The 14,329-nt window shown below is 34.6% G+C and overlaps 1 protein-coding gene across 1 annotated transcript; it reads right to left on the reverse strand.

Moving 5' to 3' along the window:
- Positions 1-546: 546 nt before the first annotated feature.
- Positions 547-7,737, reverse strand: LOC113311028 (glycosyltransferase-like At2g41451). Its single transcript, XM_026559872.1, has 11 exons — positions 7,232-7,737; positions 6,064-6,213; positions 5,899-5,951; positions 5,639-5,747; positions 5,385-5,519; positions 5,257-5,301; positions 4,323-4,510; positions 4,071-4,212; positions 2,726-2,772; positions 1,863-1,950; positions 547-1,305 (listed from the first exon to the last, which is right to left on the reverse strand). The coding sequence occupies exons 1-11, from the start codon at positions 7,559-7,561 to the stop codon at positions 997-999; spliced, it is 1,596 nt and encodes a 531-aa protein (XP_026415657.1). The 5' UTR covers positions 7,562-7,737; the 3' UTR covers positions 547-996.
- Positions 7,738-14,329: the final 6,592 nt, after the last annotated feature.

The raw sequence follows: 14,329 nt of genomic DNA on the forward strand, positions 1-14,329 counted from the left end.
AAAATCCACTTCGGTTATGCGAGCACTAGGCATATTGAAATGAATTTGAAGTTGGGTTGGAATGGATTGAAGTTATGTATTTATAGAGGGGGGAAATGACAGCCGTTGGATGAAGATCTGATAAGCGTTGATCAAACCGGCGAGCGACAGCTTGACTAGTGTTGGCGGTTTAATGACCACCGAGCGATGGACACTCTATCGCTCGCTGGAAACTCTGTCGTGTATGCCTATATGTTATTCCTGGCATATTGGCATATGAGTTTGGCATACCCGTAGTGGATGCATATATGGCAAAACTTGATGTTTGCCATATGCATAGGAATAGGCCTTAGAGACTTAGTAATTCTTATTCAGAGTGTTTAGCTCTTGGCATTGTAATTATGTGCCTAAAGAGAAGAACAAGGTAGCAAATATTTTATGTAAACTTGCAAGAATAGATAGATTGAGCAGCGTATGGCTGTTAGAACCTCCTAGTGACATATCTGCCAAAGTGCAGGAGGATGCAAACTTTGTAATCTCTCAATCCTAATCAATTCAATCTTTCAGTTGCAAAAAAAAAACAGTGGCCAGATTTTACCATTACTCAATGGGAGGACAATATTGACTAGTTACACCAAGATTCTTGTAAATGTTAAATGTAAGAGACAAACAATGAGCTTTTCCTGTTACAAATTGCTGTGTGATGAGAATCGTTAATAATCGGAGCAATACCTTTTTGTTTCCTATACATAGACATCACAAAGGTGTGCTTCTTCTGTATACTTAACCTCTAAAAGCGCCTAACAGATCACACAACAGTGCCGCGACGATGAGGTTTTATCCGGACCTCACTCTATCTTTCTACCAATATCCCCTAAACCTGCAATATACACCAGCACTTGGACGACGGTCTGGAAGAATCTAAGAGACCCAGCATCAGCACCAGCAAACCCCATCCCCGTTCTTCAGATCAAAACTGTCATGTTAGAAAAAAAAATAACCTTCTTGAGAGAACACCTACAATGACAATAGTTCTTCTCCCTTATGGTGATCATCCAAGCCTGGAGGGGATAGTGGTGGAATTGCAGCTACAGCGTAAGAAGCAAAGCTTATGTTACTTTCAATTTGCAAGACCTTCCTCACTGTTGCCTGAGATACCGTAATTTTACCCATTTTCCTCGAGGACAGTGTACTTTCTGATGATGAAATGTGATCTCCAGACGAGTTGCTGGTCTTGTTAGAAGATGACACTAAACTTCCCTTCGATAAAGATGCTTCTATCACGGACCTGAATGCACCAGACTCCCTCAATCCCTGAATTATCGCCTGTGGAAAAGAAGAAAGTTCAGGGAAAGAAAATTTAAAACAATTGAGATCAGGGCAAGAAAAATATAAGGACGCTTAGGGTGACTATCATAAATGAAAATACATCTGCGCACATTTGAGATCCATTGTCCATTGACAGTAGCTTGTGAACACAGTCAGAGATGGGCTATATGGAAACACTGCTGATCATGATCTCCCAATTCATTCTTGTAAAAGCACCACATTTGAAGCTTTCTTAACCCTAGATCATACTCATCATGGTCAAGAATTTCCCACACTCGGTGGGAGGAAAGTTTTAGAAAAAGGCCAGGGAAATGATGTTCAAATGATGACCATCCATATTAAAATTCCTCCCTACACTAATCACCTGATATGTGAGAAATGTATAGACAATGAGATAACATAAATCCGCATATCATGCGAGATAAAGATTCAAGAACATGGAGTTGCGAGATTTGTTTCATTAATGTGAGCAAGGGAAAATAAGAGGAAATATGTGTAAAAGCGAGAGATTTGTTAAAGAAATTTAGACTGTTTAATAGCTCTTGATGTCTTACCATGGGAGCATATATGCGGGTCAAAATGCCTTTCCTCATCAGCTTCATGTTTAAAGCTTTGTCAGACCATACAATGTGCTCATGATACCTGAAAAGAAATTGAATCCTATTATTAACAAGTGAGAATTAAGCCTTTTCTACGTGGAAATAAATAAGTTTGCCGAAGGTGCACAGAGGTATGATGTTATTCATTATGAGATAGACGACTGAGAAACCTTAGTGTATTTGGGCTCAATCCACAAAACACTTTACTAATAACTCAAGAACCAAAGGAAGGATTCCCAACAACCTGGGAGTGACGACGAGCAAAAAATGATAACATGGAGAAGCCTGAGAATCACCAGAGAACTTTACTAACACTCCAACTATTATGCATTTTCTAGTAGTCTAACTTGCATGCACCAGCGGTTTCAAATTTTTAACTGTTTGGCTACTGGATTCAGCATCTGGATATCTTTTAAGCGTTTTTAATTTATATGGACCAACCATTGTTGTAATATTCAGTAAAATTAAAAAAAAAGGTTGAATTTTAAAGACAAATTCAATATCCTTGCCCTTTTAGGTAGGGGCAACATATTAATCAGCACAAATCTATCTGTACGGTTTATTAGAAAGCTTCTCCATGAGTAATGTGTTTGTGACTGCAATGCCTTGGATGTTTACTGGTTCCTAAATGTAGGTTTTAAACTGCCTCTCCATTAGATTTGTAATACTTACATGTTTAGAGTCTCAAATCAAAACTTAGGGTAATTGATTCACTCTTGGAAGGAAAAAAACCTTTATCATTTTTTCTGTTTGTCAGAATCAAATTTCTATGAAATCAAACGCAAAGGACAATTCTAAATAAGGTTTCAGATTGTTACCACCGCCGCATTTCATCCTCTGTTGCAGTCGAAGCAATTATGAAAGCCTGCAAGGAAGAAAAAATGAGGTATTTAATGAGAAACTTAACGTCTTGCAGCATTTAAAAAAAAAAAAAAAATCTTCTAGTAGTCATGGAAATAGAAGTATTTCTAAAAATAACTTTGCAATATTGCTAGGAGGATCAAGTTTCTGTCTGTCACTATAGATATCTTCGTTTTTAGTTTTCCTCTATAAAGCTACTGAGATACCTTTTGTACAGTCTAAATCTAAACAACATGAGCAACATCTCACTTTTGAATAACCTGCAAATATAGAAGATACAATTCCCAATAAATCCTGCTAGATATATTGAGACTGAAAATCAGCACCTCCCGCCGAATGTCATTCCTAATTCGCATGTGTTTTAAGCAAAACCTTATCTTCCCTAGTTACTCGTGATTCAGTATGACTAGGGATCAACGGAGAATCAAACTGACTCGGAGAGTAAATACTGTAACCGGCTCAGAGACCAGGGGCATGTGTCATCCAACCTTTCCATCATGAGTTGGGTTGTGTGACACCTCACTAGCTCAGTCATTGACACAAAAGGTATTCCTTAACCTTAATCTAGCATTAACCTAAGCGAACCAAAGGATAATCTTAAACACTAGTTTAAGCCTCAATCGGCATAGATTAAACTCATCAAATATTAAATTAAACATGATTTTGCTGTGAAAACCTTAAAAAGCCGACATAATGAACTGCTAAATGCTAATACTAAAGGGTTATGATCTTCAGGTTATTTCAGGAAGCACTTACAAGGAAGCAGTATCGATCAGGATGATGATAGGAATGAGTCATGTCTAGTAACTAGAAGTTTGGAAATGCAAAGAACTGACAGGCTTGAGGGTTATGTAGTTAGAACAGGATCTGAGACGGATAAAAAAGACTAGATGGAGAACCATTTACTGCAGACCAGAAATGCTATTCACCTTCCTAAACACCACCTTACTCTCCTCCCTATCCTAGGTGGCATCACATTCACCACTCGTTATTCTTTAAAGTTCTAGTAAGTTTACCTATATCCACAACTAAATTTGACTTTATCCCAAGATATCACAGTTGTGGTGTCATCATATATTCACAATTAGTGGACAATACTCCACAAGGGAGTAAATTATTTGTGTGCAGTGTATTAAGTTGCAGGAAGCAATGCATGTGACTATCCTAAGAGATTCAGTCTGATGCTAAAGATCAATAATATACTGAAGTTTAGAGGGTCATCCAATATTTCATTGGGTTACTTAGTGAAAGGTTTTTCATGAGTCTTTTTCTTAACAATCTTAAATAATAAATAAATCTTACCGCTCTGTCGAATTCCAGCATGAAGCATCGTTTGACATCCTCTTTTGTAGGCTTGCAGCCACACCGGTCACGTCTAGAAGTCAAGTCCGAAAATTTTGGGTACGTGTAATGCAGAATAGCCGCCTCATCCAATTTAATCTCACTGTCAAGAAGTGGCAGAAGCATTAGCTTGACGAAGCTAACAAGAAGATTAAAAATAAGCTAATTGAATTTTTAACCAGTGTGCTATTTTAGTATGAAATTAAACCCTACTTTGGAGACTTCATATAGTTGTGCCATCTGTGTGCACCATTAGGACGGAGATGATCTTGAACACGAGCAGCTGATTTTCCATTTCCGTAAGTAAGAAAGTAGTTTGGATTACCACGTGTTGCTTCTTTATACATGCCAAAGTATGTGTCCTTTGGAAGATGGTCATAATTCTTCTTAAACATCGAAACCTGTTGGCATCAGTAATCTTGTAAGAGACAAGTTTTTCTTCAGACAATAAAGGACAATCCAATAGAATCATTTTGTCAACTCAATCTACAAAAGAAAAGTTTTAAATTTTCATCCTAACGCTTTCCGAATTAGTACAACAACAGTAACTAGGGGGCAAAAAAAAAAGACCAACTACTAAACCTATGAACCCTGAACAAACTTACACAGTCATGTGTAACATGGGCAGACATTGAAAACAATCATTAGGCTGAATACTATAAATTTTATCTGAAACTTTATCTATCCGGTATGTTGAAAACAAATCCACTACTAAAGCTGGCAAACTACTAGCAGCTCGAGTAAAATGAATAATAAATAAACAAGCCAAGCTTCAAACTTTTACTTCTCTATTAGTGAAAAAGAAAAAAACCATCACTGGATTCAAAATAATATCCTCCAGAAAAAGGGTGCCACATGTAGATCACTCTAACATTAACCCGCTAATACAGAACTCTTAAGAGTCAAGTTTTCATTTGCTGTAAAAAGATGAAAGTTGATTGTGAAAAATATATACAACTAGAAGTCTAAAACAACTTGATAAGTTTATTCAACCAAGTACAAAAAGCCCCCAACAATAGCTGAGGTCGCATAGACTATAGTAGATATGGCCCAAGGATGCACAAGTGTGAAGTTACAAACATCTCTGACTAAGTTATAGAAGTCACTAAGAATCAGAAATAAGAATGCACAAAGAAAGATTTTATACTTCACTAAAAGGTTCCTGGATATCATCTCGTTCAACACTACTTTCCTGGAACAGTAAGATAATCATCAGTTAATCTAAAGAATCCAGCAAAAATTGAAACACAACCATAACAAAATTGTTCGACTCACATAATTTGGAAAGATAACCATATCCACATTACTAGGAAAATCCAAGAGCAACTGTCTCAAAGAGTACTCACTGGCACCTGCTGGATGTATTAACTCATCAGTGTCAAGATGGATGATCCAATCCATACCAGAATCCTAGATTGAAAATTTAAAACAAAGAGAGTTTGTTAATTTATGATCGTGATAAAAGACGTCAACTTAATCTTACATAATAGGAAGGAGGAGATGATAAACTGGAGGAGAATCATTCTTACCCTTGCCATGACAATAGCCATCTCCATATTAAGAGATTGCTTGACAAAAAGCTCATAGTTACACGGTTTGTAAAAGAAGCTAGCCAACCAAGTCTCGTTCCAGATCCGGCTAAATGTCAGAAGAAGATTATATAAAGGAGAGAAGGTCAAATGTCATTTGATCAAGAATACAAGTAACATTGAAATATTATCATTCTCACAAGTGGTGAAATTTGCTTCAAAGTTAAGCACAGGAACCCAAAGTGGTGAAATGAACCAACCTTTTAGCTTGTTTCTCCTCTAGCTCCCTTGTTCTGTAAATTACTTTGACACCCTAACAAAGATTATGAAAGACCATTTAACTGAAGTGAGATAAAAATGCAAGAAAAGGAACTCCCATTTACTAATAACAAAAGACTGAAGGTACGCGTAGGATATGAACTCACAGAAATGGATTCTAGGATGGCAGAAACTGTTGGAGATGCAGCCTTCCCTTCCACAAACAGAAAGAAGGTCGTAACTCCAATGACTTTATGATAAAAGATCCACGGAAGAATCTGTTCTAAGCCAGCCGATGTGCTCGTCGTGATACATATCTGCACACATATAGTAACATGATGTGAATCAATTCCAGAAAGAGAAGTTGTATATACCAAACGAAGGTGAATTGAGAACTAAAATTCAATATTACCGCACAGATGGAGAGCAATCCAAATTAAAGAATAAAATTTACTTAGAAAAGAAATAACATTGAAGATAGATCTAAATGTTTATACAAACACAAGAAAGAAATCAAGACTTTACAAATATTAGTAATAGTAAAACACCATTTACCATCAAAGAAAGGTGTTATTAGTACATGCAACATAATCAAACTATAAACCAATCCAACACACAATTAGCTCCGTTGCAAGGAAAAGAAGATTGACATAATTATCTAGATACTTGTGCAGTTATATCTAACAACATGGAATTGAGATGTATAACCAAACTGACATTTATTACATCACAACAACTGTACTCTAAGTGGATAAAGAAAAATTGTATAATAGCACAAGCCACACCAAATCTAAAATACGGACCCCTTAGATTAAAAAAAAGTCCTTATCCCGGGAGTCAAGCCAATCAATTAAACTCAATAGTGTCCAACAAGAATCATTCCTTGTATTGAAAAAGAGTTTTGTGTCCAATATACTCAAGAAACAAACTTACGTAATACCCAGAGATCTCAAACCCAGCAAACATTTTAGTTGAAACACCAAGGCTATCCAAATCGATCTTATTACACCAGCTAAATAGATTTATCTCCCAATTTCATGTATAGCATACCTCAGTGGCTTTATATGATCACTACATAGAGACCTATAAGTAAAACTACTAGTAACCCATCTCTAATTTCCTTTCCAATCAAACAGCTGCTGTGCAGCAGAGAAATAAAATAATTTGAAAGGAAGAAATATAACTGGAAACCAGTGATGAACTTATTAAATCCAAACAAATAAATGTTAATATGATGGTGATTACAACAAAAACCCACAGAGATAACTCCAAAATTAACCCAAAAAAAAGTAATATATTAAAAAAAATGAAATTAGAAAAAATTGAATTTCTAACCTTGGGTTTCAGATCGGATTGGTAATCGAACTTCCAATCTCGATAGTAAGGAAATGAAGGGGACGAAAAATGACCAAGAAGTAAAGAACAATCAGAAGATGAATGAGAAAGATGGTCTGACGGAGCAGAACTTCCTCCCATCCCAGGAAATTCATGACTATCTGTAACCCAACGTGTAGTAGGATCGTTATTTAAACCTCCTCTCCATTGAAGGATAAAAGCAAATGCAGCGAGGGTTAATGGTAGAGCTGTAAGAATGAATAGAAGACGAGAAGCAAATATCTGATTTGATGAATGAGAATTTCTGATAGAAGAAGAGACACCTGCCATGACACAGCAGAGAGTAAAAAACAATAGAGAATGTCGGGATGAGATAATATCTCGTTCAAATATATAAATGAAAATGAATGAATGGTGTGTACCCTCCTCCCGTTGTCTTTCTGTAACAGAAGAGATTTGGGGAAAATTATGGAAACTTAAAACTGAAGTTTGATAATGTCGACGGAAACGAGACAAATTTAAGAGGACCGTTTTTGTACAAGACCATGAAAACAAACAGGTTACTACCTTTCAATTTTATTACCCAAACCGATGACTTGATGCACCAGTCCCTGAGACGGGCCGGCCCACGTATAAGGGTAAGCAAATGTGGTAGTATAGAAACTTTTTTTTTTCTATTGCAAATGGGAAATTCATTTGCAAGATTTTGCAACTCTTTTCCTATAAAGTTAGGAAAGTTGCCTCATCAATTTTCACAAGATTTAGATTTTCTAACAATTGTGACACTCGATCTGCTATATGGTTAGAGCAAGGACTATGGGATAGACTCATTTTAAGCCTATCCCTTTCAAAATGAAAGAGATTCTAGTTGAAGGAGTACAAAACCAACCATGTGATAGAGCAATAATAGACTATACGGCTAATTGTTTGCCTTTTGGTAGAAAAACCCAATCTGGAAGGCAAACCATGTGCCGTCCAAATTTTTAAGAGAAAAAAAACACAAAACGAAAGACTTTATGCCGTATGTGTAGTCTAATTCATGTACAACATCATACATCTCTGATTCTCTTCTTCGATGACATGTAGTATGTATCATCACAAAAAGCAAACACTTTTATTTGTTCAACCTTCTTTCAAAGAGTTACTGATATGATCAAAAGAAAAAAAAAAGAAAAAAAAAAACTTCTTCAAAAAGTAAAATGGTGAAACTCATGGTACTTTCCGAAAATTCAAACTATATTTGATTAAATATTGTTTATCAAAGAGATAAAGATGCGCTACTTTGGAATGTGTTAAACAGGAACAGGTCAAATGATATGACTGGCTGGAGGTACAAGAGTGTATATTCATACCGTATAGAGAACAAATGACAAAAACGGCAGATTGTTAGCCATATAAGGATCATATTAATATAGACGCCAAACCAAAATCCGTTTGAAAAGAAAATAGCATAAACGGAAAATTGTTTGCCTTCCATTTTCATTTTACATATATACGGGAATTTGTGTGCCGTTTTTTCTATGTTTATTTCATACGGAAAATTGCTAGCCGTATAGTCAAGACTTTCACTCACTCGTTCGATCGAAAGAGAAGGTGATTGAGTTTTAGGTGAAAGGGGGTTTCCCTCTACCCATAGTAGGACCTAATTTGATCAAATTTGGTCAACTCTTTCATTTTGAAAGAGAGTCTCAACCCCCATAGCCCTTGCTCTTAGTTGTTCAATTAATACGAATTATATCTGAAGTTATATAAATATTAAGGTTGGACCTTATATCCTTACATATATACTTTTATAGTTCGTAAAAAACTAAAACGTCTGATTGAGTTGAGAATCGCTGGAAGCATTTAGCTCAAAAATAACATGTGTGAGATTCAATTATTCAGCTAGTCGAACTATCTCCAAAGTTGTTTCATAATCCATCATCTCAGGCTTATTTTTGAGGTATCAGAGCAGCGCCTGATAGCCCTGTAGTGTCCTATTATATTTCTCATGGTTAGGCTAGTTCCACATTTATTTTGGTACGGCAAAAAGAACTATCAATATTTATTTTATTATATTGTATTGTATTGTATTGGCGATGGTTTCAAATTTTCTATCATTTTCGTAATAAGAGATTGGTGTTGTATGGATTTTGTTCACTACTCGGTTCTGGTTGAGCAAGATAGCTTGGATCATGAACCGTGTAGTGGTTATAGTATTGTTATTATATATGACATTAATTATTATCATATACTAAATTCTTTTTTCTGGATCGCTTGCACCAAATAAAGTCGGGACAAGACCAGGGTCTTAATAAGATCCTGGTCAGAGTTAAGAAATCTTCTGAAATGACTTTGAAGTTATTGACTCTTAGTTTTCTCTTGATTGTTTAAGCGTGAGGCAATGAAACGGGAATAAGTCATTCTCTCACACACCGTTGTTAAGTTAGTGCGATGAGGAAGAATTTTTGTATGACCAAAAGGTATATTAATTGCTTACGGTGAATTTTTGTGGATAATGTCACTGTCGAACCATATTTTTGAATCATCACAATGTCGTGCTAAATAGGTTTCTCACATATAAGGCAGTAAACAAGTAAAATTTTGTGAAAACTGAGATATTTAATAATAATTGTTTAAAAATATTCTCTACGTTTTTCAAAAGTTGAGTTACTTACTTCAAAATTTTATTTCCTAAAAATTGAGTTGTCTCATTAAACAATGCAATATTTCTAAATTTACTTTTTTGATTGATTATTATTAGTATAAGAAATTATGTAGTTTTATAATCATGTACACATTCGTTAAGTAGGTGTTTTGAAATGCTTTCCAACGATATAAAACAAGCATCCGTGGCATATTTTGAGAGACATATCATTTCTAAATTTTACTATAAATTTTATTATGAATGATATAATTGGAAAAAATACTTAAAAGTATCTCTTTCTCTTTCTTACCTTAAGAATTGTGCAAACTTGAAATATCTTAACTTTTAGAAAACATACGGAGTATTGATCAATCTTTGTGGGACCCAAAAATATGACTTGAAAGTCTTGCGTGCCAATGTCTTGGAAGAATCCTCGTGTTAGGCACTTTTTAGGAATACTAACTCCTTGGAAGAATGTATTCCTTCCCAATGCCCATGCTCGTAGAGAAATTATTACAGTATTAAGTTAGTGCGACGTGGTAGATTTTTTTGGTGGCCAAAAAGTATATTATTTGGTCACATAGGACTTTTATTTATAGATAAAGTCAATGTTGAATCATCCTTTTTGAATCATCTCGACGTCGAGTCAAAGCGGTTCTCACCAACAATAAGATCACATATAAGCAATAATCAAGTAAATACGTACAAAAGTTCATATAGTTAATTATAATTGTTAAAAAACATTGATCGGTCTTTAAGGAATCTGAAAATGTAACTTGAATATCTGGTGTGCTTATGCCTCGTATTCTTGCATTGTAACATTTGGTATAATATTGATAGTTTTTTTGACTCTTTTTTCTCTACGACACTCAAATTAAGTCTCTTGTAATTCTTTTTGCTAAAACAATATTGCGACAATGGACCGCTGATTCAATTCCATTCTAATAGCAATCAGAAAAGCATTATATTTAGTCCACCTTTCAATTATGATTACAAAGAGATTTGTATAGTTTGGGGTTCGAACTCTGATCTCGTGCAAATGTGATTAATTTATCAAAACCAGTTTTACCATAACCCGTTAAAGAAAGTCAAACCCCATGTTAGGGTTTTTTCGACATATAACTTGTTCGAATAAGTCATTCCTTCCCAACACCATTGTTGTTGGAGAAAAATTACGGTATTGAGTTAGCACGAAGAGAGAGAGTTTTTTCCTGAGTATGATTATATTATTTGATCAAAGGTAAATTTTTGTGGATAAGACCACCGTCGAGTCATCCACCCCAAATTATCTCGACGTTGAATAATCCACCCTGAATCATCTTAGTGTCGTGTTAAAGAGGTTTCACACTTACAATAAGGTTATATAACACGGTAAACATGTAAAATCATGTAGAAATTAGAATATATATTTAGTTATAATCGTTAAAAATATATTAAACAGTCTTTATGGGAACAACAAATGTGATTTCATAGTGCATCATGCTTGCATTGCATGACAGTGGCACTACGACATGTGGTATTGGTAGGTTTAGAAACCTACTACAAAATACCGCAAGCGCAGGGCATCTATAACGCAGAGAATGACAAATACGGGTCGATCCTACGGGGAGTTGGATTAGTGAAACTAAATTTTTAAGTTATACTAGTACTATTTTAGAGACGAATGGATGGTCAAATGACCAAAAAATGGATTGTTATGCTAAGGGAACAAGATTGAAAATAATATAAAGATAATTAGGGGCTAGAATCCACCACTTAATTTAATAAAAAGTCATATTTTTATCTATTGTTCTACTTAAACTTGAGAGAGTTAGAGATGTCAATTCTCGCTCTTTCGAAGATCTGGTCGTGACATATCATTTGTTTCATAAAAATGAATGAATCAATTCCATAAGCTAGAGTATTAATCCTTAGCACTGATTGTCTTATTAAAGTAGAATCAATCACATGCTAACATATTTCAAAATGTAATTGGCTTGAACAACAACATAGAGAGAATTTGACTACCAAAGATGCTTAACATACTAGGTGAAAGCAATATGTTGGGATCCAGAAATTGGATTATGCTTAAAACATTAAAACCATTTGAGAACAAAGAGATAAAAACAGAGGTTCCAATCAAAATAAGGGTTTCATCAAATCCCTAAACTAAGAAGTTAAAACATGAGAACTGAATTTAAACCTAAAACTATTAATGTTTGTTGCGCTGGCTACCCCGGGCTTGCCTTTTATCTACAACCCTCCTCTCTATTTATATAAAACTTTCCCCCAATCTCAGCCATACAGACAACCAATACAACTACAAAATTAGGCTTTTGAAACCTATAACTCACCAATTTCCAAGAGATGAAATTGAGATAACCACTGCCATCAGTTGTGTGTTGCTATTGATTGATGGATGAGAAATCAGATTCACCTCTTCAGGTTTTCAGAATTGAATTGTATTTTTCATACCTAACTCTCTTGTCAGAAAACCTAGTTGTAGCTTTAGTAGCTTCTTTGGTACACTCTTCTAACACTTCTCTTTTGCCTTATAGCGAGACACCTTGTTTCGTCTCTTTGATTGTCATCATTCACCAATTCCTGCTTCTTTTTTTTTGCTTCTTCGGTCATTCAAGCTTTATTTAACTACCTAAAATTACAAAAATAACTTAGTATAAGAGAATTCATTTGAAAACGGTAAAAATATTAGAATTTCATATACAATAGAAATTTAAAGCGCAAAAGATGAGGTGAATGCCAAAAAAAATACATGGAATTAGGCGATATTAGGAACCTATCAGGTATCATTTTTATGGTCTTTTGATTGTTTCCTCTCAATTCACTCAAACTAAATCCTTTGTAAAGCAACGCAGCGGGAATGGATCGGTAAATTTCAATCAAATAATATTTTGACAACCTAGCATTCTAATTAGTTTACTTTTTAGTTATGCCCACAAAGAGACCTTTGTAGTTTTGGGGCCGAACTTAAACCTGACGCAAATGTTGTTTATTTATCAAAATTATTTTTACCAAAAAAAGCTAAATCTCTTCTATCATTTTAGTGTGTGATATATGATCGAGATTATCGAGTATTTTATTAAAAATTTGGCCCTTTAGAAATAAAAATAGCATATACTTCGTTCGGCAAACCCCACCTGCCAAATCAGAGTATTACAATATCACCACCTTAAATTGAAGTTGTCCTCAGGTTCCGAAATATTTTCAAGCCGGGAACTCCGACGTCCCATGCCCCTCATAAGATAAGCACCTAGACTAATCACGTCCAGCGTACCTTCCCATCCTCGATAAGTGACCCGACAATAAGCATTAGTAATGACCTGACCCTCCACCGATATTGTCCCCACCTAGACATTGTGGTCATCCTGCTAAATCAATTGATAAAATTTCATTTCTTGAGACGTAATTTCATGAATTCAAAAAATTAATTATTATTCTTCCAAGTGATACCATTTTGCTAAATTTTGATTCTTGTTACTCACTTGCAGATACAGACGGTAAAATACGTGGAATCATCTGTGATAAATGTTTGTAAGTGTGTGCTTATGTAAGAGTGAACAAAAGCAAGAAAAAAAAAAGTACTAGTGTTTATTCTGTACGTGATAATATCAGACAAAAACTCACATCCCTTTCAAAGTAGTTAATATCGGGCATCGAACTTGTATAGGTGATAAGTGATATACATAGACAAAAGATTTTATCATATATTATCATAATTACACAACTAACCTTGTAATATTATAATTTATATAGTTATTTATATATTTTGTTACTCAAATATTCAATATACGATGTTTTCAAAAAAAAATCACATTAATCAAGCAAGAGTACATGTTATGTATTATTGTCTTTTAAATGCATGTATCTCTTAACATTTGAAAACAAAATAGACTTAATATTTCAAGAAAAGAAAAAAAAATTGACTTTAAAATTAACAACATAAACATGTGAGAAATGGTCAACCTAGTTAACTTCACAACTTTTTTTTTCAAGAAAATATGTCATCATTCGATTATCATAAAAATAAACCATAATATAAACCACACCATACATATGTCCACGTCCACTACTAACCCAATTTTTTTACCCTGGCCACTAAAAAAAATATTCAACCATAATCCTAACCAATGAAACCGACTATAATCTTCTTGATTGATCCAAAAAAAAAATCCCCAGAAATCACATCTCCAAAACAAAATTTGATTCATCTATTCAACTACTAATTAATAAAACCAACATAACCTTCTTCATCCATCGTCATCTTATACCACACAAAAAAAAACGTAAGCATTCGACTATTCAATTCACTCCGAGGGAAACACTCGTTCTCTGAATCTCTTATCTATGTATTTCTGATATGGTTTTCCAATAATAGTTGGATGACGATGAGTGAGAGAAGGCATATTCAGGGTTGATTTGAGATCACATACACATTTCCGCATATTTCAAGCTTAATTTTCAGAATGTCTTCA

This window comes from Papaver somniferum, chromosome 9 (genome assembly GCF_003573695.1).
Source record: "Papaver somniferum cultivar HN1 chromosome 9, ASM357369v1, whole genome shotgun sequence".
Taxonomy (NCBI): Eukaryota; Viridiplantae; Streptophyta; class Magnoliopsida; order Ranunculales; family Papaveraceae; genus Papaver; species Papaver somniferum.

Excerpts from the sequence above, each read along its gene's own strand:
- LOC113311028 (XM_026559872.1), bottom strand. The coding sequence starts at position 7,561 with ATGGCAGGTGTCTCTTCTTCTATCAGAAATTCTCATTCATCAAATCAG. Across the intron at positions 6,214-7,231 it reads AATCCGATCTGAAACCCAAG|ATATGTATCACGACGAGCAC; the intron begins GTTAGAAATTCA and ends ATATGTGTGCAG. Across the intron at positions 5,748-5,898 it reads GAGGAGAAACAAGCTAAAAG|CCGGATCTGGAACGAGACTT; the intron begins GTTGGTTCATTT and ends TCTGACATTTAG.